This window comes from Aythya marila (assembly GCF_965140915.1).
Source record: "Aythya marila genome assembly, chromosome: 14".
Taxonomy (NCBI): domain Eukaryota; kingdom Metazoa; phylum Chordata; class Aves; order Anseriformes; family Anatidae; genus Aythya; species Aythya marila.
Genome location: NC_139055.1, coordinates 12,928,126 through 12,954,851, shown reverse-complemented (window position 1 = coordinate 12,954,851; position 26,726 = coordinate 12,928,126). Strand labels below are relative to the sequence as shown.

The following is a 26,726-nucleotide window of genomic DNA, read 5'->3' as shown; positions in this document are numbered from 1 at the left end:
CCCTGGGGCAGGGTTGGGGCCGAGGGGTGTTTGCTCTCTGCCATGGGCTGTCTCTGTTCAGCCTCGAGCAGGTGTGGGAGGGATTGTCCCCATGGGGGTGGCCTGAGGAAGGTAGCTGGAGTGCCTCTCGCTGATGTGTTGTCCGTGCAGAGAATATTACTTCAGTGTGGACAACCTGGAGCGAGATTTCTTCCTGCGCCGCAAGATGGACTCGGACGGCTTCCTGCCCATCACCCTGATTGCCAGCTTCCACCGGGTGCAGGCGCTCACCACTGACATCAGCCTCATCATCAAGGTGAGGGCAAGGACAGCTGAATTTCTGCCTTCTTTGGCTTCTTACTGTCCCTGTCAGAACTGTTTTCCAGCTGCGTCATGGGTGAGATCTGAGTGGCACCTTCCCTTGTCCTTCACCTGCTCCCTACTCCTCCCGGACCACCTAGGGAGGAAAGGCTGGGGCTGAGCCTCTGCGGGCCAAAGCAGGGCCTTGAGTTAACTTGGTGTCACTTCCTTGCAGGCCCTGAAGGACAGCAAGGTGGTGGAAATCGTGGACCAGAAGATCAGAAGAAAAGAGCAGCCAGAAAAATGGGCTCTGCCTGGCCCTCCCATGGCAGACTACACACAGACGGACTTCTCGCAGTTCATCAACTGCCCTGAGTTTGTGCCCCGGCAAAGCTTCCAGAAGGAGACAGGTGAGCGCAGGGGGAAGTGTGGGACCAGCATTGGTGACACAGCCGATGGGAGAGACTGAGCCACGAGTGTTCCCCGAGGCAGGGCTCTGCTGTTTGGTTTCAGGGTCTGGGATTGAGAGGCCAAGCAGGGGATCTGCTTGGTGGTGTTGTAAGAGTTGGTTTTGGCAGGAGATCTGTTAGATCTGGTCTCGCTGGCTCCAGGCTGTCACAGGAAGGTTTCCCTGGGAGCAACAAAGTCACCACCTGCTTTAGGGCTCTCTGCATTTCTGGGAAACCCACGCCCGCAGAGTTCTGTGGTCACCACCAGCATCACAGCCTTAACCAGAGTTTGTTTTTCTGCACTCTGGGGCAATGCGCTGGTAAGCAGGGCTGATCCTGCCTTGGCTGCTGGATGTTGACGTGTCCCACAAGCTGTGCTGTCAAAATAACCCCATCTAGGTCGGGTGCTTTAAGTATACAGCTCCCCAGGCTCTCTGCCTCCTCCTCAAACATCTCGTGGCTCTTCTCAACTCCAGAGTCTGCTCCTGGCTCCCCGCGTCCTGCCAGCCCGGTGCCCACCAAGACGGAGGAGGTCAGTAACCTGAAGACGATGCCCAAGGGCCTGTCCGCCAGCCTGCCCGACCTGGATTCAGAGACGTGGATCGAAGTGAAGAAGAGGCCTCGGCCCTCTCCCGCCAGGCCCAAGGTGTGTAGCGGCTGTTGGGGTGGGGGCTGCCAGTTGTCTGAGTGACTTTAGCTGCAGGCAAGCAGCAGTTTTCACACAGCATGACGTCTGTTGGTCATGGGAGCGATGTCCTGGTCTCTCCAGTCCCCACTCACTGCATCCCCATTGCCTCCCCCACCTACAGAAACCAGAGGAGTCGAAAACCCCGCAGCAGCAGAAGCAAAAGGACCAAGATGAACCCGAGGAGTTGGATTTCCTCTTCGACGAGGAGATGGAGCAGATGGACGGCCGCAAGAACACGTTCACCGACTGGTCAGACGAGGATTCGGATTATGAAATCGACGATCGGGATGTGAACAAGATCCTCATCGTGACGCAGACGCCTCCTTACCTGCGCCGGCATCCTGGCGGGGACCGGACTGGCAACCATACATCCAGGGCTAAAATGAGCTCAGAGCTGGCCAAGGTGATCAACGACGGGCTGTACTACTACGAGCAAGACCTGTGGACGGAGCAGTTTGAGCCAGAGTACTCGCAGATCAAGGTGAGGGCGGCTTATCCGGGGAATGGAGCTCGTGGCTCCTCGCAGGGAGCCTTGTGTGCAGCGCCTTGGCCTTGGTGGCAGCTCGGGGTGATAGAGCAGGTCCCAGCCTGAGCGTAGGGTAGAGCTCAGCTGGGATTAATCCTCTCGCAGAGCTCAGGATTCCTGGCTCCCAGTGTCATGCTCTGCTATGCGGAGGATAAATACAGCTCAGCAAAGTGCTGTAAGGCTGCAGCCAGTTAGACGAGGTGCTGGTAACGAGGTGACCTGGAAAATGTGCAGTCTGCCAGGGTCAGGGCTGTTGGAGACCAGCAGCTAGCGTGCGGGCAGTGCCAGCCTGCTGGAGGGAGCCGGCTGTCTGTAGTGCCCAGCGCTTGATGACACAGTCCCTTGAGACCTCACTGACTGGGGATGTGTTCATTGACGACTGGGCCACGCTTGGCTCCTCGTCTTCCCCGGTTTTCTGCCAGTTTCCATAGACTTGGGCTTTTTATAGAAAGCCCATCTGCTTCTCTGAAATACTCGAGTCCCAGGTTGGTGGCACTCGCAGTCAGGGACTTGCCTAGCCTGCAGGGACCGTGGTTATTTGGCCACGAGGTGGAATGGCCTGTGGGAGCTTCCAGCTGGGCTCCGTGTCCCCGTGTTGGTCCCTGGCACACTGCTGAAGCTGTGCTGCTCCTGGGGGTGGCTGACGCTGCGGGTACAAGGGGAACAAGTGACCGGGGCTGCTGTGAGGGTGCTTCAGAGAAACGGGAGCCTGGGCCTAATGGGAGAAGCAAGCAGCTCGGATATGGTCCGTGCAGGGCCCTGTTGTGTGTCCACTGTTTCCTCTTAACCTCTGAGCAACGTGGCACCCTCCCGGGCACCCGGGCCCCGTTGCTGCGTTTTGTGCTCAGCGTTGCGGCTGTTGCACAAGCGGAGCGGTGGTCACGAAGAGCTGTTGAGATGAGGGGAGAAGAGGGCAGTTGGTTGCTTCATCGTCTTCCTCTTCCAATGCAGCAAGAGGTGGAGAACTTCAAGAAGGTGAACATGATCAGCAGGGAGCAGTTCGACACCCTGACCCCAGAGCCCCCCGTGGATCCAAACCAGGAGGTCCCTCCTGGCCCCCCCAGGTTCCAGCAAGGTAAGAGACAGCGGGACAAGAACAAGTAGGGCTGAATTTGTCTCCTCCTTCCTTCAACAGCAGCTGGGGGGAGGAAGGAAGCAAGCAGGGCCACAGGGTACTTCTGGGCGAGGGAACCATCCTTCCCAGAGCAGTCCCAGCTGAACATTTTGGAGTTCCAAAAGCAGGAGCGTCCCCACTGCGTGAGGAAACGTGGGCACACCTCCATGTAACACCAGGGATGTGACTTCCCTCTTGGACCCTCCCATCGCACTTCCCTCGCTGGGTTACCCGATCTGCTGGGCCTTGCTTGCCCCTGCATGGGGCCCGGTGCCCAGGCGGAGCTGCTGGCCTGCCCTTCTCCTAGAAAATACCTTGGATGGGCCCTGAAAGCTCAGGTTTTGGGCTGTCTGGCCAGGCTGGTCACAGATTGGGTGTCAAGTTGCTTGTTGCAGGAGGGTTGGGATGTGCCCGTGAGTTCCTGTCCCCCCCCAAAACTCCCGTTCCTTTGCTGTGGTGGTGCTCTTGTGCTCAGAGCTCTGTCTGACAAGGCGGGGGGTTTATCCCTGCAGTACCCACAGACGCGCTGGCTAACAAGTTGTTTGGAGTCCCCGAACCTTCCACCATCGCCCGGTCTTTGCCTACAACCGTACCAGAATCACCCAACTACCGCAACGCCAGGACCCCCCGGACCCCTCGCACGCCGCAGCTGAAGGACCCGACCCAGACCCCCCGGTTCTACCCGGTGGTGAAGGAGGGCAGGACAATAGATGCCAAGGTGGGACCAGGGCTGGGAGGCTGGGGCTGGGAGGCTGGGGCTCTCAGGTGGGGCCTGGAGAGGCAGGGGACGTGTTCCTGATGCCCTTTGTCTTGCAGACCCCACGGAAGAGGAAGACGAGGCACAGCTCAAACCCCCCGATGGAGTGCCACGTGGGCTGGGTGATGGACTCGCGGGAGCACAGGCCCCGAACCGCCTCTATCAGGTACTGGAGATAGGTTCCTCCACGACCCCATGGCTCCTGAAACAAGAAAGGGAGGGAGCAGGGGAAGGAAGGGAAAGGGCAGCGTTTGGTCTAGCAGGGGAGATCTCCTGTTAGGCTGCAGATGGGGTTGGACCTGTTGTGTTCTTCCTGGAGGGAGCTGAGGGAAGTCTGAGGCTTTGCAATAACAGTAAGAAACTCGTTTGGGAACACTGGTTCCAGTCCTAATAGGATCCCCATTAGCTTAGGTCCCAAACCCAGAGCAGAAGCAGTCACAGGGAGCTGGTGGGAACAACAAAGGAGTGCAGCGGGGTGGAGCAGGATCCTGCTGTGCTGCTGGCTGGGTGCAAGGAAAGGGCTTGACCGGGGTCTTTTATGCACAGCTCCAGCCCCTCAGAGGGCACCCCAGCTGTCGGAAGCTACGGCTGCACCCCGCAGTCCCTGCCCAAGTTCCAACACCCTTCCCACGAGCTGCTCAAGGAGAACGGCTTCACGCAACACGTCTACCACAAGTACCGTCGGCGCTGCCTTAACGGTAGGTGTGGGATGCCGGCACCACTGGGTTTGGGGCCGGGTGCCTTTGATTTGCTGCGCTGGGGCGCAGGGTTTGGCAGCAGAGTTTGCACACAGAGGTAAATGGGGTCCTACAGGACAGCCCTGCTGGTAGCTCGTGTTTCCTCATTGCCTAGAAAAGCGAGCTGTGGCTCGGGGTGTCCAACAACAGGGGCTGGGTGTAGTCCCAGAGCCCTCCAGTGCGCGAGCCCCCGTGCACTGATCTGTTTTCTCATGAGTCCCTCTCCCCGAAACAGAGCGGAAACGACTGGGCATTGGTCAGTCCCAGGAGATGAACACACTCTTCCGATTCTGGTCCTTCTTCCTACGAGATCACTTCAACAAGAAAATGTACGAGGAGTTCAAGCAGCTGGCTGTGGAGGATGGAAAGGAGGGATACAGGTAGGAGAGGAGGGACAGAGTGGCCTTTCCTGGGAGGGGAGTGAGGGAAAAGAGGTGTGGTTTGTTTTTTTGTGATACACAGCAGGACCCAGGTGTTCTGTGCACCCGTGTCTGAGCACCGCGTGTTCTCCCGTTCCCAGGTACGGTCTGGAGTGCCTTTTCAGATACTACAGCTATGGGCTGGAGAAGAAATTCCGGCCAGACATATTTAAGGACTTTCAAGAAGAGACCATCAAGGATTATGAAGCTGGTAAGTGCCTCCTTTGGCTTCTGCTGTGCCTAGCAGTGACGTAGCCCGGATGTGTGGCTGCCCCGTGCCTCCTTTCCTGGCTTTATGGCAGCCATGGAGTGCTGGGTGATGTGTGAAGTGACGGGCTGTCCCTCAGCATTGCTGGTGGTGAGAAATGCTCCTGTGCAGAGCTCTGAGAAGGAATGGGGGGTGTTCAGTGGCCTGAAGGCTCTTGGGGGTATGTATGGAGGTAGATAAAGGAAAGCTGTGGCTTTTGCACAGCTCATCACGATCACCTACCCAGTCCCAGAGCCTGGGGACACCCCCGTTGAGAGGGCTCCCAGTGCCTGTGTAGGTTGCTTTGCTCCAGGTTCTCTGCATTGCCTTGGTTGTGCCAGCCAGTGGGACAGGAGGGCCTGTGGGGCGAGCAGTAAGCCTTGAGGAGAGAGCTCTGACCCCTGGTTTGATTTTCTCCCCCCTTCAGGTCAGCTCTACGGGCTGGAAAAGTTCTGGGCCTTCCTAAAATATTCCAAAGCCAAAAACCTGGACATCAACAGCAAACTGCAAGAATACCTCAGCAAGTTCAAGCGCCTCGAGGACTTCCGAGTGGACGTGAGTAGAAGCAATGCCCACACCACTCTGAAAGCCCCCACGAACACCCTGCAGCCCCTGCGAGGACAGAGGGCTTCAGGGGCCCGGTCCCCAGCAGTGCTGGCCAGGGGGTGGGTGACACCTAGTGTCGTGCCCCATCACTGCAGCTGGGCCAGGAACCAGCAGCCTCAGCTGAATCCTGTCATTCCTCAGCAGCTTCATTGCTGAGACAGCGATGTTCAGCCCTGCTTAGCCCTTGGGATTTCTTTTTTTCAAGCAGCCCTGCGTGGTTTCCTTTCCCCAGGGCCTTTCCATGTGCCGTGGCGGGACAGTGAGTGAGGCTGGGCATGGCAGGGTTGTGCTGACGTTTCTGATCAGGTGCTGAGGCTCGCACAGCATCCATGGAGCACAGGGACATGAGCAGACAAGGGTGAAGGTTAGGAGAGGTGACAGATGGGGGCAGAAAACCATTCGGTGGGGGAAGGAGGATGCCTGTTGGTTGGGATGGAGCAGCAGAGCAGCACGTGCTGCCTGTGCTGACACGCTGGGTCTCTTCCTGCTGCTCCTTGGGTCTTTCGGATGCTGCCTGAGCCATCGGTCACTGCTGCCTCGCTGTCTCTAAAGCAAAGCAGTTGAATATTCAAGGTCTGAATATTGCACATCCACTTCAGGGCAGCTCTCTGGGGAAAGGATGAGTGCATCTTCCCTGATGAGCTGGAGAGAGAGGAAGAAAGCGAGCCTTAATGGCTTGAGTGAAGCCAGCCTCGTGCAGACTTCGGCTCCCAGACTTCTGGATCGTGCCCCTTTTGTGGAGGAGGGAGGTGCCTAAGAGCAAGGTGCCCCCCTTGTGCTTTCTTGGAAGGCTGGCTGCCAGCAAATCTGGCAGTGGGAGATGTGGAGAGGAGGGGCAGCTGTCCCAGTCCTGTGTGCGTGGGGCGGGCACGCGTGATCCCTGTGGGCCAGAGAGGCTGCAGACAGGCTTCCAGCAGGGCTGCCTTCTAATCCGGGGGGAGGAAATGCGTTTGGAGGCGGCTGTGCTGATACCGGGGTGCTTCCATTCCAGCCACCCATGGGAGAGGAAGGTGGACACAAGAGATACCCGACGACATCGGGGGGAGACGGCAGGAAGCGCTACCCATCCCAGTCTTCCAGCAAAACGGTCAGCCAGTGCCCAGCCAGCCAAGCCCACGCCTCGCCCAGCCAGCCTGCACAAGAGGATGCCAAAAACCTGAGCCAGCAAGTCCCTGCCCCTGCAGCCGCAGAATTGCAGACAGTGGGGAAGTAGAGGGGCTGCAGCTTCGGCTTCCCTCGGGGAGATGGGGTGGGGTGGTGGGGGACTGGCTCGGAGAAGGGGAGCCCCGAGGGGTGGGACAGGAAGGGAGTTGGAATGTGGGTGCCCAGGAATAGGCTGCTGGGGAGAAATTTCAACGCACACGATTTTTTTTTCTCTTGTGGCTGGAAAGCAAAGACGATCCGCATCTAAAACACCGTTTTGCTATTACAAACCTGACCAGAGCCAGACCTACCCCCACCAGGCCCACCCTCTGCTTTTCTTTACCGCCCCCCTTCCCTCTCGTGCACACACTCATGTCTTAGTGTCTTTAAAAAAAAACAAAAACAAATGTTCTGGCTGGGTTGGAAAGGGGAGATTTTTTTATTATTATATATATATATCAAGTTTTAAATTATTGCTAGAAGTTTGTCCAGATTTACCAAAACAAGTCTGCTCTCTGCGGCCCCGACGACTCCCCTCTGTGTCCCCCCCCTCGGACCGCTGGCAGCCCGATCAGGAAGCTCGGAGGAGCGAGGTTCCCCGCCGGGGACCGAAGCCGCAGCGCGTCGTGGTGCTGCGGAGCCTCTGATCTCCGTGACCCCGCCGGCGGCTCCCCTTCCACGCACGGCGCTGCCTCGGGACCGACCACCACAGAAGGAACGCGTCCTCTTCGTCCTCCCCGTCCCTCCTCCTCCTCCTCCTCCCTGGTGTCTTCGTCTCCATCCTTCCCCGGGGTCTGGCTCTCCCTCCGCCCGCCTCTCCCTTCCATCACGGACGTTTTGAAGCAACCAAAGGACCTTTGCCAAGGATGGGTTTGTTCTGACTCCTTCCTGCGAGGATGGCTTGGGGGGGGCCAGCAGGCGCCTGGACTCGAGCCTGCATGGACAGTGCGCCTCCCCGGGGCTGCTCATCGCACGCAAAGACAGGACTTTGCCGAAGGAGGCTTTCTCTTCCTTTTCCCTTGGAAAAATGAAAACAACCAAGAAAAAAAAAAACACATAACCCCCCCTAAAACAACAAAAAAAAAACTTTGAAAAGACACATCTCCCTTTGCTTTCTTCCTTGGAAATATTAATTGAAGAAAAAAAAAAAACAACAAAACAAACAAAAAAACACAAAAAAAAATACAAAAAAGAAAAAAGAAAACAACAACAAAAAACAAAACAAAAAAAAAAAGTTGCCTTACGGTGGAGCTGGAACAGGGAGGCTCGCTGGCTTCCTGCACCCCGGGGTGCGCTGGGTGCTCTCCCCGCCCGCCCAGAGACTCCTCACGGCCCCGCTGCCGAGCTTCCCCGCGGCCTCTCCTCCGCCCCGCACTCGCTCGGACCTCGCTCAGCTGCACCCTGCTGTGGAGAACCCCCCCCGCTGGCCCTGCTCCTGCAGGGGAAGGTGCTGAGGGCTGTCAAACCCAAGACTTGTGCTCGGGCCGCAGCTGAAGCCGCTCCGTTGTGTATATACCGTTGTAGCATCCTCCCCGCCACGGTGACTGCGTTCGGGGCCTCGCTCAGTCTCCTGCGGGCAGCCTCGGGGGGCGAGCAGGGACATCCAGCGGGCACCCTGGGGACTCCTTGCCCTGTCTGTAGCCTGATAAATGGCGCGGCTCCTGTGGCTGGGGCGCTGCTAGTGGGACTCGCTGCGGGGACCTCTTGCCTGGGGTTCATCGCACATCTTGTCTCAGCGGGAGGCTGTGCTGAGCCCTCCGAGGGCTGTGACAACGCCCTGCTGCTGCCCCTTGCTCGGCTGAGGCGAGGGGGTGCTCACAGAGCTGCTGCGCCGTGTCCTGGGCTCCTCCGTGCGGCACCAGGGGGGCTTCGGCCGGCAAATCCCTCCCGAGCTGCGCTCCCCCGAAAGCGCGTGGCTGAGGGGGCGAGTTCCAGTGTGAAATCTGTGCCCAGGGTCCAGAAGCAGCACTGGGAGGTTGTGTGCCTGCCGTGAGGGTGGAAACCCCTCTTCAGCGAGCTGTGCTGGCCTCGCTGCTGCTGCTGTGCTGTCTCCTGGGTTGGGATGTGTGCTTTGCAGCTGGCTCGGTTGTGGCTCTGGTGTGCTGGCCTCATGTACCGCGAGCGTGCTTCTGTGCGTGGTGGCTACTGGAAGATGCAGCTCGTCGCGTTACCCTCAGCAAAATCCAAAGCTGGTAACGAACAGCATCTTCCTCGAGTATCCGCTCGAGGTGCTGCAGCTGGTAGCTGGAGGAAGGAGTCATCCCTCCAGGGCTGCCTCCGTACGGCTGCGGGGCTGGTGGACAAGAGCAGCCGGGAGCTGGGAGCAGAACTCGGGGTGCTGAGCATGGGCACGTTGGCCAGAGCGGCCAGCGGGGAGCCGGAGGTCAGGGGTGGCTGCGGATGCTGGCTGGGCCCTGTTATCACCTTCCCGAACTGCCTCTGCACCGAGCAGGTGGGAAGGGAGAGGAGCGGGGCTGGGCCGCGTGGAGCAGCTTCGTGACCTGCTGCTAGTAACTGAAAGCACAGCTTGGGTTTGAGCGAGGCTGGGTAGCTGCTACTTCGCCATTTCCTCCTAGTGTGATCCCGTTCTGGTCCGTCTGCCCCTACCACGCCATCCCGCGGCTCGGTACCGCTCGGAGGCCCCGTTCAGGGCACGAAGGTGCCCAAGCCATCGGCGTGCTCCGAATCCGCAGCAGCGCTCCGGGGGCTCGGAGCGGTACCCGGCCCGGGCTGGCGAGTAATGTCTGTACAGCGCTGCGGCCTTGACTGTTACCTCCAAATTTCTCTTCTCTTGTGAGCCGGAGTCAGATCTCTCACGTTACGGACCTGGCAGGGTTCGGCCCTGATTTGGGAAGGAGGCACCTCGGAGGCTGAAGCCGGGGGTTGGCCGAGGGCGTTGGAGATGTTTTGCTGGTTGTTGGCAAGTGGAAGCGGGTTCGAATGTGCCACAGGTGGTCCTTGCTGCTGTGTTCCCTGTATTCCTCTCGTTGGTGCGCGTTCTCTTTGGAAGCCAGTGGTCTGCTTTTGAGCAGCAAACGAAATAGGAAAGGAGGAGAAGCGAGCTCCTGCTGCGGAGCTCTGCCTTATGGAGCAGGCTGGGGAATTGCTGGGGTGGTAGAGAAGGCTAAGGAACGTCCCAGAGAATTTCCCAAATCCTGAATTGATTTTAAATTATTCTTCCTTTAATTTCGAAGGCCGAGACTGTGTAGTCTAGGCACAGAAGACCTTTCCCCCCCCCTCATAGTCAGTGGTTTGTTGCATCAGTGTGGCTGAGGGCCCTGGGGAGCGCCTGTCGGCGCTGCCGGCTGGGTTTGTGTGCCAGCGGCTTGGGTGAGCGGCCACGTGCTGCCATGCGCCTCGCTCTGCCCTCTGTGGGACAGCAGCGGCTGCAGGGAGCCACGGGGAGGTGGAAAGAAGGGAAAGAAGCAGCCCCAGGCGGCTGTAGCTGGCTCCCGGGGCAGCAGGGCCTGCAGGCCGCCACCGAGCAGGGCTGCGGTGCCTGCCGGGCCCAGCCCCACACAGGGCTGGCTCCGTGAGCCCCATGGCACGTGGATACCTCATGGGGCCAGGACTGCTGTGCTGTGGTCAGGGCCGGGCTGTGGGGCTGCAGAGGTGTTTGGCCTCCCTCACAAAACGTGCTGGTGCCACACATCGGGCAGCACACGCCGCTTGCCGCACTGCGCCCCCAGGGAAGGCGGGCAGCTGTCCGGAGAGGGGTTTGCTTTCGAGGAAGCTTTGCCCTCCAGCTGAGGAAGGAGTTTGGCCTTGCTTTTAGCTTGGATGCTTCGCCACAATCATATTTCATGATTATTATTATTTTTTTTTTTTAATTTTAATGGCCTGGGTGATCAGGCATGCTTATTGCCGGGACTGCAACGCCGCTTGTGGTGGCAGCACCAGGCTGGTGCCCAGCTCCCAGCACGGCCGGAGGGAGCCCTGGCTGCTGGTGCAAAGTTTGGGGCAGCCAGGGGAGCGTGTCCTGTCTCCCCCTGGCTGCTGTGTGAGCCCTCTCCTCACTGAGGTCCTGTACATCCACCCCCCTTCGGGGCCCAGGCACCTGGGACAGGTCCAGACCTCTGGCACGGGTCAGCGGAGGAGGTGGGCGGTGTGTTTCAGAGGAGGCTTCGTTGCTTAGCCACGCTCATTTGAAAAAGGAAAAAAAAATAATAATAATGCTGCTGATGCTCCATTTGCTTGTCTGTCCTGCTCCCTGCTGTGTCCCTCGGACCCCTCCCCGTCGGCAGCCTTGCCCTGCAGCCCCTGGGTTCCCTCGAGTTTTGGCAACTGCTCGTTTTGCTTCGGCCAGGTCGCCCGGGGTGAGGCGTTAACCTCGGTGTCCTGCCACGTGTCTGCGCGCTCAGCATCATGGTGCGGAGGGGGCCTTTTAGCTGTTAATGCCTTTCCAGTTATTTTAACAAAAGGAAAAAAAAAAAAAAAAAAGGAAAAAAAAAAGGAAAACTGTAAATGTAGCAAGCTGTGTTTGCAATGCTTCTTTTCTCCTGTCTCTCCTCTGAGACTGGTTATGTCACTTTGTCACTGTTTTGAAATGGATGCTAGGCTCTTCTTCAGAGAGGGTTGCTACACTTGATGTTAAATGCCTCACTGACTTACTTTTTTTTTTTTCCTCTAAATGAAAATTCTCATCTCAGTGGCGTGGAGTGGGTGGATGGATGGAGGGCAGTGTTTCAATGAGTAGTTTACAGTTTCACTTTCTGCAGACACTTGAACATAGGACCGATGTATCTGTGACAAGCACATCCCCTCGGTGGGAAGCTCCAGAAGAGCGTGGACTGGCCCGGGTGTCAGCCACCCCCTTGCAGTGTTTGGGCTAACCCCAAAGTCCCCCTGCTGTCCCTCTGGCTCCCTCTCCTGTCCCCATCTCCACCACATCAGCCCCACACGTGGGCTGGCAGGGACGGTGACACCCATGCCGGGATGGGGTTTGGCAGCCCTTGGTCCCCCCCGAGCTTCATGTGCCTGCAGGGACGGCAGCCACCCCGCTCCCCCTTCCTCTCCCAGCCTGGCCCGCTCCCGTTGGGGTTGGAAATCCTCAGATCTGTGACTCGGAAGCAAGCGCTGGTGGCGGTGTGCTCCGAGCTGCTCGGGTGGTGTGGGTTAGAGCTCGGCCTTCGGTAGCTCAGCTGGAGCAACAGGGGTGATGGTTCGATGTGCTGGCCCTTCTCAAACTGTGTGTGTCCCAACCTCAGCCTTCTGTTCCCAAAACTAGAAAGTGTGTGCAACCTTCTTCAGCTGCATTTATCGTAGAGACAAACTTAAAATGACTCATCACAGACCATTTATCACTTGGGAGGAAAATCTTGTTAATATGGCCCGCTGTACATGATCCATCTTCTGTCGATAGTACATAATCTTTGACCCATGTGCTAGGATCATCATCACATATAAAAGGAAAAGAGACAAATGTAAAATACTTGAATGAGAGCTTGTATTATAACATTAATATTATTCAGAGTATCTGCTTTCTAGGCTGATGTGATTCATTATTCTAGTAATGCTTTAGTCCTTTGTAATTTGTGGTAATTATGCTTTTTCCTTTTTAATACAAAAAAAAATGTATAAAAATAAAAACTTCAAAAGACAATGCAGTCTGGGCTGTCTGTTCTGCTAACTGATGTGCCCTCCCCAGAGGGCTGTGGGTTGGACGGATGGGCTGGGTTGATGCAGGTGCAGTTGAAGGAACTGGAGGAGGGTGGAGGAAGAGACTTGGCTTCCATGGGCTGACAGCAGGTAAGTGCAGAGCAGGTCAGCTCTACAAAAAATTTTGCAGCATATCTTGATTTTTATTGTATGGGTACTTGTGGATCTGCATAAAGGGGTGAGTGCTGTTTGTGTTGGTTTGTGGAGTGGCCATGAGGACGAGACAGCCCTGACCTCAGATGCACTTCTATCTTGCATAATGAAAAACTGCTGAGGGCAAATCAGGCCTGTGTGCGTGTGTAAGGGAGTATTTCTAGAGCCATGGCTTCACTGACTTTTTGTAAGGCCCACATGCCGTCTGAGGTTGGGTAACACTAAGTCTCAGAGGAACAGTGGTTGTAATTCCTACAGTATGTAGCCGTAGTGATCTTCCTGGTATGTCCACACAATGCTGCTGAAAGAGGCCAAAATGTGATCTGTGTTATAACCTTAATGAGGATTCAGTAACCCCCAAAATCATGTGGCTTATGTGCAGGTGGCTAAAACCAAGAAACAATACAAGTTTAAAAATAGCTTTCTAGAGCAGTTTTTTCACGCTTTAGGTAGAAAATAACAGGCGGTGACTGTGGTCATCTCAAGTCGCATGTTTCAGTTCAGTTTTGGGAACTGTCACTCGTGCCCAGTAACTTGTTTCCCAATTAAGGTACTATTTGGCATGAATTGTCCCCAGCTCTCCTTGTCGCTGGGCTCTGCAAGAATGCAGGCTGCAGGGTTGGAGGTCACTCTGCCCTCTTGGGTGTCTCCGGGATGCTTTCTGAGAGAGGTGTGAGGCTGAGGAGGACCCTGTGCCTCTCGTAGGCTTTGGTTTGTCTGAACACCGTGTCTGTTCCGTGCAGATAATCCAGTACTCCCAGGACACCATAACACTGGTTGAACCTGGAAACCAAACAGAATAAACAGCACTGGAAGTTACTGAGGTTACCTTGCCCGTCCTATTTCTATCTTCTTTCAGGGCCCTGATAAGCCATCCGTGTGATTGCTGCTGCTGTACCAGTTTCCCTTGCAGCCCTAATGAAACCTGGTTGCAACCTATGCAGCTTCCCTCCTGCTGCTTCGTTATCCAGGTACGGTGACGCCGAACAACACCAGTCCCTGCCCACAGCAGCTTGGAGCTGTGGGAGCAGTGGGGCAGCCACCTCGCCATGTCTGTGCATCCAGCCCAGGCTGCCCAGAGACGTGGAGCTGACGCGCTTCCAGCACTGCAGACGCTGGCACAGCTCTGCCCAGACAGCAGCTGAGCTCTGCAGCGATCCGTGTCCTGACATGAGCCGAGCTGCAGAGGAAATGACTGGTAACAAGAACTGGCTCCATGTTCTGGGTGTTGCCCTGCGCTTAGGTTGCAACAGAACGATCCCCATTTTCTATTTCTGCAGGAGAAGCAAATTGCGTTCGAAGAAGTACGGCAGATGGGGACAACTCTTCCACGATTTTGGTATGTATCCCTGAACAACCTACTGAAACTATGCTCCTGTGTAAAAGGGGGCTGGGAGTCTTTGCCAGGAAGGGTTAATTGAGATTGTTTGTGCAAGGTGTTATCTGATCACTGTTGCTAATCCCTGTGTATAGGAAAGGGACAGACAGGGAGGCTCCTGCAGCAGATTTGGTTTTGCTATGTGATTTGTCCTTGCTGCCTTGAATCCAGATCATACACGGTGTCTCCTGAGCTTCCAGGAAGAGCCTTGCAGAGAACTGTCTGCACTTGTGCTGGGGGAAGTCCAGCACTGTCTGCTTCCCTCCCATGTCACTTTGGGAAACCTGAACCACCCAGCCTCAGCTGTGCGTTTGTGCTTTGGAGGTCTCCAAGTCAGCTGATGGAGAAGCACAGAAGTCAGCGAGGTGGCTGGCAGTCGGGTGGGAAGTCAGCAGGAACCCGGTGAGACCAAAGCTCTGTTTAACTGCTCTGAGAACTGATTTTGGTCTGCCAGCAGGTGAGCTGCACAGGCTTCTCTGCTTATACACAAATCATGCTCCAAAAGGAGCTTTGCCTGTCGGCAGTGACAGGGCGCAGGAAGGAGGGGGAAGGGGAGCGGGGACCTACTTGAGGTGGTGGAAGTCGTGGAACTCCGGCGACGGCAGGAAGGGCAGGTGGTAGCCGCAGTGCGAAATGCTGGTTGTTACAAGAGCAAGGGAGAACCACGCTGCGATTGAAACAATGTGGGACCCCATGATCATCGGGCCAGTCATGACAGGCAGCGTGTTGGAGAGCTGGAAATGAGAAGCAAACTGCCTTGTTAATGGGTCCACAACAAGCAGGTTCTTGCCTAGGAGCCAAATTGTTTCGCTGGGGTGCATTAGTTCTCTGCAAACAGCACAAAGGGCATATCCCTCTGCAAACATCTTGCTAAAAGTACGTAATTAGCACCAAAGAAATAATTTTGCTCTGAGCCAACTTAGTTTTACTCACTCTGAAACATAGTCACAGCACAAGCTCCCCAGACTAGTAGTAAAACTTGGACATGTGAGCAAACAAGGGCTATGAGGGCAGCATGGTTCTAGTACCTCACCCCGGAGTCAGAGGTGAGAATTTCAGCAGCTTCTTGGAAAAAAGCTGAAGCTGCTCTAGGGAAACCTAGCTGTAAAGGGGCACTGGCCTATGGACGATAGCAGACAAGAGTAGTGGTGTGATGATCCCAGGTGCAGCACTTCATTGTGTCCTACCAGTGCTACTGGTAGCTGCTATGGCCCAGACGAGGCTTACTGCACCGATGGGGCTCAGCTTGACTCCTGGATTTAACAAGCTCCTCTGCTACCCAAAGGCTGCCAGTTAGGGAGATTCACAGAGCTGGAGCTGCAGCCCAGTCCTGTTATTAACAGGAGGTGGTATTTAGAGGTATTTAGAGGAATCTTCTGAAGGCGGGATGCGTTTTTGTGAGAAGTCTTGGCTGGAGCAAGGCTGGGAGACACTCAAGGGGGGTTTGCAAGCACTGATTCCAGCCACCAGCATGAAAATAATGACAGAATTGAGTCCATGCAGTAACCTAGCCTGTGTAAATGTTACGTTTCTTGCTGAAAGCACAGTCTGTGTTCCCAGCTCTTTCTCTATTCTTAAAGCTAATAGAGTCTGGTATAAACAGGCACTGCAATACTTCCACAGCCAGGCTTCTTCTCAGAAAGAAGATTCTAAGGAAGCATTTGCTTTTTGTCTCTTACCACTCCTCTTCCTCCCATGGAACTCACACTCCATGCAGGAAGTGGAAGGTGACCATGAGGAGATCACTTACTATGTGCTCTAACGGGTGAGCGTAAATGGAGACCACGCCAATGGGGGCTGTCCATTCGTGGTGCTTCTTGTGAATGTGCTTGTACAGGAGGGGAAGATGAACAAGCCTAAGTAGAGAAAACAGAAATGTAGGTTTTGAGCCCCCTGAGAAAGGAACATAGAGTAATGTAACAACTTTTCCTCGGGCCGGTCTCATGTCTCCTCTTGAAAATGGATTTTAGAACAGCTGGGAATGAGTGCAGGACTCCTGGCTTCTCTCTTTCTTCATCATTAAGTCCTTGTTCAATGGATTCAATGTCTGTTGGTTGATGTTGAACTTAGGTTCAAGTACATCCCATAAATCCAAGTCTCTGAAAGACTGATTCACTCAAACCTTCCCCTTAGGGGAAGACTCACTATATTTTTTGCTGTTTTGACTTTTCCTACTGGCAACTATTAGAGAAAGAATAGTAAATGGCCCTCCTTTTTTTTTTTTTTTTTTTTTTTTTTGTGCCTTTGTCCAAATGCTTTTTTTTTTTAACAGCTTTTGTATAAAGCTGTTTAGTTTATTCCTGAATCTCTAACCTGTTCCACATTTGTAGTTTTTATCCGTTTCTGCTTACTGTAGCAGCATTGCAGCAGCCAAGCCTCATGTAGTATGGATGTTCCCTAGTATAGGAATTTATAAGTAAGCTCCAGGACCTGAGTTTTCCATACAAATACAAGGTTGTTGGAAGAGGGTGGCCTAGGACTATTGCTGTTTCAAGAGAGGGGTATAACCTTAAAGGCAGAGGGACAAACCACCAAGTCCCGTTCCAGTGCTCAGCTCACCTGTGTGAATAATAGAAGAGAATTTCCTCAGTTACGGTAAAGATGCTCAGCTCGACAAGAAACCACTGGAAGGTGGGTAATTCCTCGCTGAAGGTGTTGCCCCACCATTTCATGACATGGAACATGGGCACAAGCATGGGCAAGGAGATAAAGAACTGATTAAACAGCGCTGTGTAGATGGCTTGTCGCAATTTTTTTGTGTCCACCTGCAAAAAAGAAGTCAGGATTTGAGGCTACATCAGAAGCACTGGGTCCTTGATTAGGGACAATAAAGAGCTTTTAGATTTGTAGGATGTTTTTGTATTAGTTAGTTTAGGGGTCAACTTTTTAACAAGCAATCTATCAAGATCTGATCCAGAGCCTAATTACAAGAACATTTTTCCTCTCTGCAGTGGATATACAAGACTCAGCTTGACTCTCCTTGAATCCTATCTGGTTGGAAGAGAAAAGCATAACTGGTTCTTCTCCCCTCTCCTAACCTAAGAGACTCCAGGAAGTGTTTAGCCAGCAGAAGACGCACAGTGACAATTACTTACAGGATCATTCTTGCCCAGCTGAATGCGATACCGAGTAATGAAAGTTGGCTTTCCTGTTACATCAGCCACCATAAGGATTCCATTGAAGCACCAGAAGGCAAGGGCAGGAACCAACGCAGCCCCTGTGACATGAGGAAAGGTCAGAGATGTGTGAATACATTGAGAGCTGTGGCTAAATCAGAAAAAATGTACAGTGGATTAGTATCCAGAGAACCTTGCTTGGACCTAAGTACACCAGGTGCATAATCCCTGCCCTGTGATGCTTTAAAATGGAATATGGGTAGGTTCTGGCACCCAAGTAAGATCTAGGGAATGGTGAGGAGGTTAAACTGCGCAAATGCCCCATAGGCTAAAACCTGCCACAACATGCTAAGAAAAGATTTTTCTAGGAGGTTGGGGAACCTATATCACGAGTTATTTTTAAATACACATCGGATAAGATCAAGTTGATTCCTGGGACCTTGCAACATCCCTACCGAGCCTGTTCACCAACTGCTAATCACAGACAGAGTAGGGTTGTACACTACGGCGAGCGTAAAATTTACTAATTTAACTTTAATTTTCAGTAATTAGTTCTACTGAGTCATTCATTTCTCACAGGAGCAGAGAGTATGTTTACACAGGGAAGCTGTTCTGTACTTTCAGAAGCAGCAAAAAGATCAGGTTTTTAATCCCTGTAGTAGGTCTAATGAGGAGCCACTCCAGAGGCGGCACCGTTGCACTGTCACTTACAGCTGGCTTTGAAGCCAATGTGTGCTTTTCAGCAGGGAAAGCGGGCAGTTTGGGATGGAACATCCATGTCCCATTTTAAATACAATACGTGCCCTTGTACAGCAAAGGGTTGTTAATCTGAGTAACTCACCAAAGAGGAAGAGTGACCATTCGTTTCCCTCGAACAGGTTGTAAAGATTTAGCCATGCTGTTTGCCAGAAATTGCCTGAAGTCTCCCAGATCTTCTGTACATACCTGTGGGAGTAAGTGTTGTTAGTGACTTATCTTTTCACAATCTGCTTATCCCCTCTCCACAGAAATGCTTCTCCTCAAGCCCCCTTGTTCTAACAATCTCACCAAGAAGCAGAATTCACGAAGGCAGTGAATATGAGCAGGCCTGTACCAAGTACCATGGCAGAGGTCTTCACGGCGTCCCAGAGCTTCTCTTCCTGTGAGCAAGCAACAAGAGTAAGTAAGTATGTGCTGTGGGGCCCCGTGCTAGGCTTTCTTGTACTTGAAATGCATGGGTTAGAGGTGGTCCCATGGTGGTCTGTTTTGCTTTACAGATTCTAAAGAACGCGGTAACCAGGCTGTTCTGGGATAGTGTGTGTAACTGGGGGGGAGAGTTCACCCACATCCACCTGATGTCTTCACAGAGCCCTGAAGTGTCACTGACGTGGAATTTCTCTGGTGTAATCAAAGGGAGAGGATGGGCCACTGATCTTTCCCTCCCCATTTTTATTGGGTATATTTCTGAGTACCTGGAGGACTGTAATATAAAGGGCTTCTGGATAACTCAGAACAGTAGCAATGGAAGACCTGGGGGTAAGGAACCGTGCTCCATCTCAACATCTCCCTCACTCTGCCAGTTTATTCTCCCTCCCAGTATCCAATACGCTATCCTCCAGCAGTAATGAAGAACTGTTATGGTCAGGTGATCTGATTAATAGCTCCAGTTAATTCAGAACCACTTCTCTCAACTTTTTTCTTAGCTTTGAAGAGTGCTTCTGAAGAAGCTTAGCCTTTTTTTTTTTTTTTTTCCCTCTAACTGTAACAGAGGTCTAACAGAGGATAATACTTTGCCTTGCAGTTACAGCCCATCACAGATACAATTTGATTCTAGTACTGGGAGTACGACTTGTCTAGAAGGTACCATGTGTGATCTGTACAGAATAACTGCCCTATAACAAGAAGTTAAAATACACAACTTCAGAGAAGTATGAAGTTCACTACATTCCTGTTCTCAGTCATGGAAGTGTTACCTACTAAACAAATATCCCCGTGTACAGCAAAATGGCACCTGTGGTGTTAACAGGACTCCTAGGACAGTACGGATTTTAACCACACAAAGCAATCAGACCAGTGTGACTTTTTGATTCTAGGAATAAGAATATTCAAAAAGCAGTATTTGATATATTTGAACAATTAAATATGCAAAAATGATTATCAATTATATGACAAATATATAATTAACTGTCTTAACATAGCCCAGATTGGTTGTGCAGTTCAGAAATCTTAGTTTGAGTTTTCTTGGGTGAATACATGTTATATTTACCTGCAGGATGATTTAAAAAGAAATTATAATTCTAAAATACTATAGCATAATAACCAGCTAGTGTTTTGTTCTGTCCTTCCTGTTTTTTTTTAACTGTGTTGTTTAGCTGCAAAAGCAGACTGGAGTAAAAATAGCATGATTCATAGTTGCTGTCCTGTTTGTCTCCTGTCAGAGAGGCCAAATGAGAGACAGCTCACTAATGCATACTAATGCATGTTGAATGCAGGTGTGTGTAGGGCAATGCAATACAGGGAAACCCTCTCGACATAGCTTTCAGTGTGAAGAGTTTTTTTAAGATTCTGTAACAGCTACAGAATATTAATCATTGCCCAGAACTTGTCAGCAGTGTTTATCTGTCCCAGGACAGAACTTTGCTCATTAGCACTGAAACTTTCCTCATTAAAACAAACATTTGTTCCTATCGTTTCAGTTTTTATCACATTAGCAACTGGGGAGAAAGTAATTTACAGGACTCTTGCCCTACAGCTTCATGTTTGTGAACCCTGTAGGCTTGTATTTGAAGCAATACATTCAGTTGCCAGCGTTATGGCTAGGTGTACTCAACTGAAAATGCAAGGCTGGTGAAAGAGCCATCTATTCCAGCTTCAGATAGTACATGCTCAATTTTGGGCTGGAGGTTTGCCCTCAAGTTTCAGACTTCCAGTTGTACGCCTGGAAGTCCATGTTACGCCTAATGTATACTGATATAAGATAAGGATTTCTTAATATTTAAACCCTGGCATACCGTCTAGGTATTCTTTAGAAAGAAATATTAAAAGCTATAAACGTTTCTGAGCCTTTTAACAGAATTGTATCCTTTAAATCCTTCTTTTTCATAGGATGACAAAAGAATATACCAAAGAAAAACTCTGAAGTCAGAATTTTTAGTTAGACCAAATAATATTTCAGATTCTTTAGCATCCTCCAGCCAGAAGATCTCAAATCATTTCAAATATTAATAACTTCTAATACACATCAGAGACCATGTATGCCCTGCTTTAAGACAGCAGCCACAGCTCTGCACTCTTTAAGCAATTTTAAAAGCCATTTGGACAGAAACTGTCTTGTTTTGAGACTGTGCTTTTATTGCACGTGAGGAAGTAATTACGTGACTGAAGCCCACACAGTATAATTACATGAGCTGTAGAAGCAGAGAAGTTTACATTAAAAAAAAATCTTGTTCATCAGGTCCAAGTGCTAACACCCTGTTTCTCTTCATGCCAGCGGCTCCGGCACAGCGGTTTCCAAATTTTGCTCCACTGATCGCCTGAGACGTTGCCCTTAAAGGGCTTGTACAAGGTGACAAATTCCTTAAGTGCAGAGCAGGGTTGCTGCCTGCAAGGTAAAAGAGAAGGAGGTGCACCAGCTGGCAAAGACTGCTCAGCTGACCCACCACACTGGGCCTGGTTAGGTAGCAGAGCTGCTGGCTACAGCAGAGGGTTGTGGTCTCCTGCCATACAAGCAGAGGTAACAGGCCCTTCACCACATAGTGCTGTAGCCACAGTGCACTGGAAGTGAAAAAATGTGAAAATGTTGCTGTAGTGATGAGCAATGAACTCCTAGTTGTGTTAAAGCGATTGGAGTGTTGATATCTGTCTGTCACTTCTCTTAGGAGGTTATTCAACACATCCAGCTTTCCAAAGCACCTGCATAACACTTCTTTTAAAAGGTGAACTTTGAGTCTTTACCTGTTTCTGCTGTGCAGCCATGGTGGAGTATCCAGAGTCTGTCTTCATCTGAAATAAGAAGTGATACAAGTGAACTTTGTACAGCTGGAGGGTGGAAGAACACAATGCTGACCGTAGCAAATCACTTCAAGCTCAGTTGCAAAACTGTACAATAGTTACCCTCTATGCTCTGTCCCTCCTTCATTTTTGTCCATGGCACAAAACCGAGCTCTTTAAGTCTTACAGTCCCCACACCTCCCATATTTCCCAATGTGTATTAGTATTTTATGAACAGAACACATCAAGTCTAATAGTGTAAGTGACAGCTTACTGAGGACTGCAGAATTTAATCTATTTTGCTTTTCATAGTTGGAAGAATATTCAAACACAGGCACACTGTGTTACCTAAGGTAACAAAGGAAAGTGGAGAGAAGATACAAAGGCACCTGTCTAAGGTACAATGAAAATCAGAAAATGATTCATTAGACAGATGATATTCTATTACCTTTACGATGATAGCAGGCCTCCTGGGAGCGCTCCTCTTGCAGCTTGTCAGAAAGGGGGAATGCACTGCCAAAAAGAAACCATCATAGGAGCAGAGGGATTAGTGATAGCTTTCAGGGTACAGTCTTCCAAATGCAGTTCTGTTTATTTACAAGCATTTCCAGCTTTGTTTCCCTACAACATGCTAGTGTGCAGGTCAATGGGCAGGAGACAGAAAAATTGGACACTTTCTTCCTGCTTGGGTTCCTGCTTACTCATGGACAGAAAAAGGTGAGGCCTTTTCTGCGTACTACTGATGTTAAACAGTTCTGGGAAGACAAAAGAAATCAGACAAAAAGTGATTTGACACTGGAAACCACAAGCCCCAACTCCCAGCCCTCTATGTCAACACTAGGGTTGCAAATACTCCAAGGGGAAATGCTAATTTTTGGTAGCAACCTTAAAACAAACAACTTCATGTTGTCTCCCTTTGCCAATAAATAAAAAAAATAAATAAATGGGTGAGAGGTGCTATTGCTTAAAATCAGAATGCATTAGGGAAGTCCCCATGTCCTAGTACATCTTGTCATTCCCCAGATCGAGAGCTCCTCTATTAGACTTTGTGAGCTACTAGAGCCAGACTGTGAGATCTTTTTTGTATGTTTTTTCCCCATTATATCTAGTTTCCCAGCCACAATCTTACTAATAAAATATCGTGGGACTCTAACATATCTGATGCAGAATGCCTAAGAGTTACAGTAACAAGCAACCTGCTAGTCTGAATAGAGCAGGGTAAATAATTTGCCACCGGACAAACTGAGCTTATCTTCATTTGCGAAGACCTCCTGATCATGATGAAGCAGTCTGTTATGCAATGTGCAGTGTGTTCCCATCTTGTCACACAGGTCCTCTCGGTGCAGGTGTGCCTGCTGTCTCTATGAAAACACTGCTAATAGTTGTAATAAGTCAAATAATCCATTACTTCTTGGGCACCTTGCTCTATTCCAGGCCCTGTTTTAACACTCATTATTCTTCAAGGATGCTCTACCTCACTACTTAAAATCACAACATCAGTTGGAAATAACTTCTGGACCCCTTGGTCCAACCCCTTGCTCAGTATGGGGCCAAGTCCAAAGTTAGATCAGGTTGTTTGGAGCCTTGAACTGTTGACCTTTGAGTACATACATGGAGATGTTACAGCTTCTCCAAGAAATGTGTTGTAGTGTTTGTAGTGTTACCTTTACTGTCATTTTTTTTCCTAATATCTCATCAGAATTTCCCCTGTTATAACTTGCATCCCTCGTCCTTTTGCTGTTCACCTCCCTGTCTTCCCTACAACCACCCAGCAGGGAGCTGAAAACAGCATCACTGAATTATTCTGCTACAGCAGTACAGAAAATAGTATTGGCTGTAGTTATCTGTGATAAAAGAGATTATTCTACTCCTAGATAATCTCGTAATAGATGTTAGATCTTAGAGAGGTGGATATCTCAGTTACTATTTGCAGCACCATACAGCAGTGCTGATTCAATCCCTGCTGAATCTTTGCATGTCAAAGGCTAAAGAGCAGAGCACAGGTGAGAGCATGACTCTGCTTTGAGTTCCTGGGAAGAGAAAGAGCCAGTGCTTGACTGAGTCTCACATGGTGTGAGTTTGGGAAGGAGTTAAAATTGTAATTGCATTTCTAGTCCTCCTCCTTTTTAAAATAATCAGATTATGATAGAAGTCTTTGTTGGGCAAAGCCTTCTAGTTTGAAATGTATTTGCATAACCTTCCTCTCCCCCAAATCTCAGTCAGCTACCTTTACTGTCACATTTACAGAATAAAATTTTACATTACTTATATTAAAACAAGACAAATTTTGATGGACCATATCTTTTTTTTGATGGACCAGCATCTCATTGCCTACCCCTTTTTTCACTGGATAATATCTTTTCTGATTCAGAATACACCAAGTACATAAACAAAAGCATTCATGTCACCACGGCTGTTTCAGCAAACAAAAAAAACCCTTCCAAGTACTTGGCACTGATCTCTTTTGGCATATTACACAGCCCCGAAGCAAACAGCGAGGACCTCAGCTGCCTGCAGTTATTTGCTAGCATTAGATAGAACTGGTGCTATGTAAAATAAAGGCTCTGTTTATTTTTTTTCAATCTAGTTAACACAAAATCTGATCAAACCAAATTCTAAATCCTGCAGTAAATGTAATTGTTTTTCTGATCATGCTCTTAATGGCAAAAGGGAAACAGGCACCAGGCAGTAAAGAATTCCAATACAAACTTTTTTTTTATTTCTATGTATTTTATCATTTCTCCAACAACTGTGTATCAGATCTGCTTTCACTGTATTTTCCATTTCAACTATCAGAAAAGGCTAGTTTGTCTAAGTCATGTTTTAAAATCCATAAAATAATCTGGAATAAAATAAACAGTTACACAGCTTTAATAAAGGAACTGCCATACTTTTTACATTTGTTTTAAAGTTTACGTTATTATTCAAGTCCCATCTTTGCTGTCCCCTTCCAGTTCCTGATGCCCAGATAGTCCCAAGTTGAGACTGCACAAGCGCCTGCTTCTCCTTGTACTGTACCCAGTCTCCTATTGCATCGCATCCTTCTGACACCAGCTAAGTCCTGCTGCTGTCAGGTACAGCTGGATAACTGTCTGCAGTGATGGAGTGGCTGCCAACCCCGTTGTTTGGTATTTTTTTCCTTCCTGCTTGAAACTTCTACTTTAGAACTTCATTGGAATCAACCTTTGTAGTACATAGACAGCGGAAATGTTGCCCGGGAGAAATAAGAGTACGACTGTGAAAGTACAAAACCTATAGAGAGGAGAAAAGTAAGGACAACCTACCTGGTCACCCCTGAAGTTGCATATCAGCCACACTGTATGGAGAGAGACAAGACTAGATGTGTCTGGTGGGGCTCCTACTGTGCCAAGCAGTGCACAGATTTGAAGGCAACTACAGTTCCTATTTTAAATGTACATATGACATTGCCTTTTAATTATTTCTTCAGGATTTCAATCATATATTTTCCAGCCACTATGCCCCTGAGCTCTGGCTGCCCGCTCTTTGCTTACCTCCTGCTAAGTGTAGCCTAGGAGAGGTCCCTTGTGTTTATCCAGAGCCCAGAGTTCAACTCCTCACCTTTCACTACTGCTGCGGAAACTTTATGAGGGTTTAGGCAAAGGAGTTGGGGGTGTGTTTCCAGGCAGGAGTTGGCTGTCCCCTCCCAGACAAGTCATGTGAAGCCAGGGCCATGTCACTGGCAGTACTGGCAGCATTCCCTGCACATGCTGTCACTCGGTTCAGCATTCAGAATACATCTCTGCAGGTAAGGGTTTTTCACCAAGAGATAATGACTGTGTCTGAGAATAAAGAAGGCAGATACACCTTAAAAATAAATAGTTTTTGCAATGCCCTAACTCATGTTTTAAGCACAAAATAGCTAATGCCAGTGCAACTGAATGAGTCAAAGGTGTATTTGTTAAAAGCATAAGGGTTACTGCGGATCATGGCCAAAAACAGCAGTCCAAGATTTCGTTGTGTTGGCCTAACTACAGATTTCACCATGAGTTGCTGCATAGTGTCTTCAGTCAGTTGCAGGTACTGGTTCTATCTGTAAGGATGAGACGCAAATAGGTTAGAATGTGCTTGGGCTCAGTTGTGTTTAAATATGCTTACAGACCGTAAAGTCTGTAATTACAGTATTGCAAGATGTAATTTGCAGTAGTATTTGTCTTTATTATGCAGATGTGGCCCTAATCTACTACTTATCTAATATATAGTGTCCTATTATGAACTAAACTCTGAGAATCACGGAATCATTAAGGTCGGAAAAGACCTCCAAGATCATCTAGTCCAACCGAAGAAGTGAGGGTGTTACTTGACATACATTACCAGATTTATTTTTCCACTCAAGGAAAGACAAGGACCATCTCCTCTCCCTCACGGTTAGCTTTGCAAGGCCATACATGTGTGAAGCAATATATGCTGTTGTAAGCAACATCTCAAGCTAGCAGTAGTTAATGCTGCATAGCACAATAGTAGATCTGCAAGCACGAATAGTGGTGGTGCCTTGTTGTCTCTGCCTGACTTCTTGCACCTACCATTATATCTATATTTTTATCAATTAACTTTTTCTTGAAGGAATATTCCTGAACTCCCCCTCCCTCAACCAGTGCTGTGTGTCATCAGTATGGTACACGTTTGCTGCTGTTTCATTTCAGATTTAGAAGCTTTGCTGTTTTCATCGCCACTTTCTCTTGACTCATAGCATCAATTCCCTGGTGGGGAGTTTTTTTAGTTCTCAGCTGTTGCTACTAATTGTTATTTACTGTAGACAGCAGACTCAACAGGGAGCAACGCAATTCCTCCAAACTATTTGCACATGTACCGAGGAGGAAGTGGGAATTGGCATCTCAGGAGAATGAACGCTGTCCCGTCCTTTTTTTGGACTTGATCTTGCACTGGGAGGGCTGTTCATCCAATATGCTAAAGACTGTGATAAGCCCGTGAATTTCACAGACCTCAGTGTTCTTTTTTAACCTCTGTTCTATTCAGACACGGGTTATATCTGAAAGATTTATGCCCAGTAGTAACAGACAGATTAGAGCATTAGTCATAAGGATGTAAACTTAATTTACCTGCTGCAGCAAGTCTGGGTCTAGTGCAGGTCAGCAGTAACCTGAAAGCTGCTTCTGTTGGTTAGCCTGGGCCCTAAACTGGTACCGTCACCAGAAACCCTCCAGTTAATGCAATCCCTGCCAAGGCTCAGCTCTGAGGAATGCACAAAATCTGATTTTCTCTTAGTAGAAATGCTTTTTTTGATCAGACACTTCATAAAATAACTTCTCTCTGTTAAAGGTGATAACTTTCTGCCAATTTAGCATGTTGCGTGACTTGCACAACCTGAGTGAAGTTCTGAGCTGAGGAGGCAAAATGGGAACTATCGCCTACAGAGATAAACGTGGCATCAAAACAGAGCTCAGAAGATGCTGACAGCATCAAGGTCGCTTGATAGAGAGCAGTGTCCAGAAAAAACCCTCTCCTTTT

At 50.2% G+C, this 26,726-nt stretch overlaps 2 protein-coding genes across 3 annotated transcripts in view; one reads left to right on the top strand and one right to left on the bottom strand.

The window, feature by feature from the left end:
• Positions 1–8,169, top strand: part of LARP1 (La ribonucleoprotein 1, translational regulator) — a 39,575-nt gene extending 31,406 nt beyond the window's left edge. Inside the window, exons 9-20 of the mRNA XM_082771602.1 lie at positions 151–295; positions 515–689; positions 1,205–1,374; positions 1,538–1,897; positions 2,894–3,017; positions 3,569–3,774; positions 3,873–3,979; positions 4,360–4,511; positions 4,786–4,930; positions 5,071–5,180; positions 5,644–5,771; positions 6,814–8,169. Coding sequence (XP_082627728.1) covers positions 151–295; positions 515–689; positions 1,205–1,374; positions 1,538–1,897; positions 2,894–3,017; positions 3,569–3,774; positions 3,873–3,979; positions 4,360–4,511; positions 4,786–4,930; positions 5,071–5,180; positions 5,644–5,771; positions 6,814–7,035 — 2,044 coding nt within the window. The 3' untranslated portion in view covers positions 7,036–8,169. The remainder of the gene's footprint in view (positions 1–150; positions 296–514; positions 690–1,204; positions 1,375–1,537; positions 1,898–2,893; positions 3,018–3,568; positions 3,775–3,872; positions 3,980–4,359; positions 4,512–4,785; positions 4,931–5,070; positions 5,181–5,643; positions 5,772–6,813) is intronic.
• A 4,582-nt stretch (positions 8,170–12,751) lies between these two features.
• On the bottom strand, positions 12,752–24,831 carry FAXDC2 (fatty acid hydroxylase domain containing 2). Of its 2 annotated transcripts, none has more exons than XM_082771603.1 (10): positions 24,752–24,831; positions 21,688–21,752; positions 21,204–21,251; positions 18,318–18,409; positions 18,112–18,215; positions 17,250–17,371; positions 16,714–16,919; positions 15,905–16,010; positions 14,722–14,888; positions 12,752–13,559 (listed from the first exon to the last, which is right to left on the bottom strand). In XM_082771603.1, exons 3-10 carry the CDS (start codon positions 21,249–21,251, stop codon positions 13,403–13,405), a joined length of 1,002 nt encoding a protein of 333 aa, XP_082627729.1. In that variant the 5' UTR covers positions 21,688–21,752; positions 24,752–24,831; the 3' UTR covers positions 12,752–13,402. The 2 variants fall into 2 exon arrangements, with proteins under 2 accessions (XP_082627729.1, XP_082627730.1); XM_082771604.1 differs by lacking the exon at positions 24,752–24,831 and adding an exon at positions 24,524–24,538.
• Between the last annotated feature and the right edge of the window lie 1,895 nt (positions 24,832–26,726).

What these genes read in the sequence shown, in the direction of transcription:
- FAXDC2 (XM_082771603.1), bottom strand. Translation starts at nt 21,251, where the DNA reads ATGAAGACAGACTCTGGATACTCCACCATGGCTGCACAGCAGAAACAG. An exon ending in TTCGTGAATTCTGCTTCTTG is followed by an intron (nt 18,216 to 18,317) that starts GTGAGATTGTTA and finishes TTACTCCCACAG; the next exon opens with GTATGTACAGAAGATCTGGG. An exon ending in CACGACTTCCACCACCTCAA is followed by an intron (nt 13,560 to 14,721) that starts GTAGGTCCCCGC and finishes TTTGGTTTCCAG; the next exon opens with GTTCAACCAGTGTTATGGTG.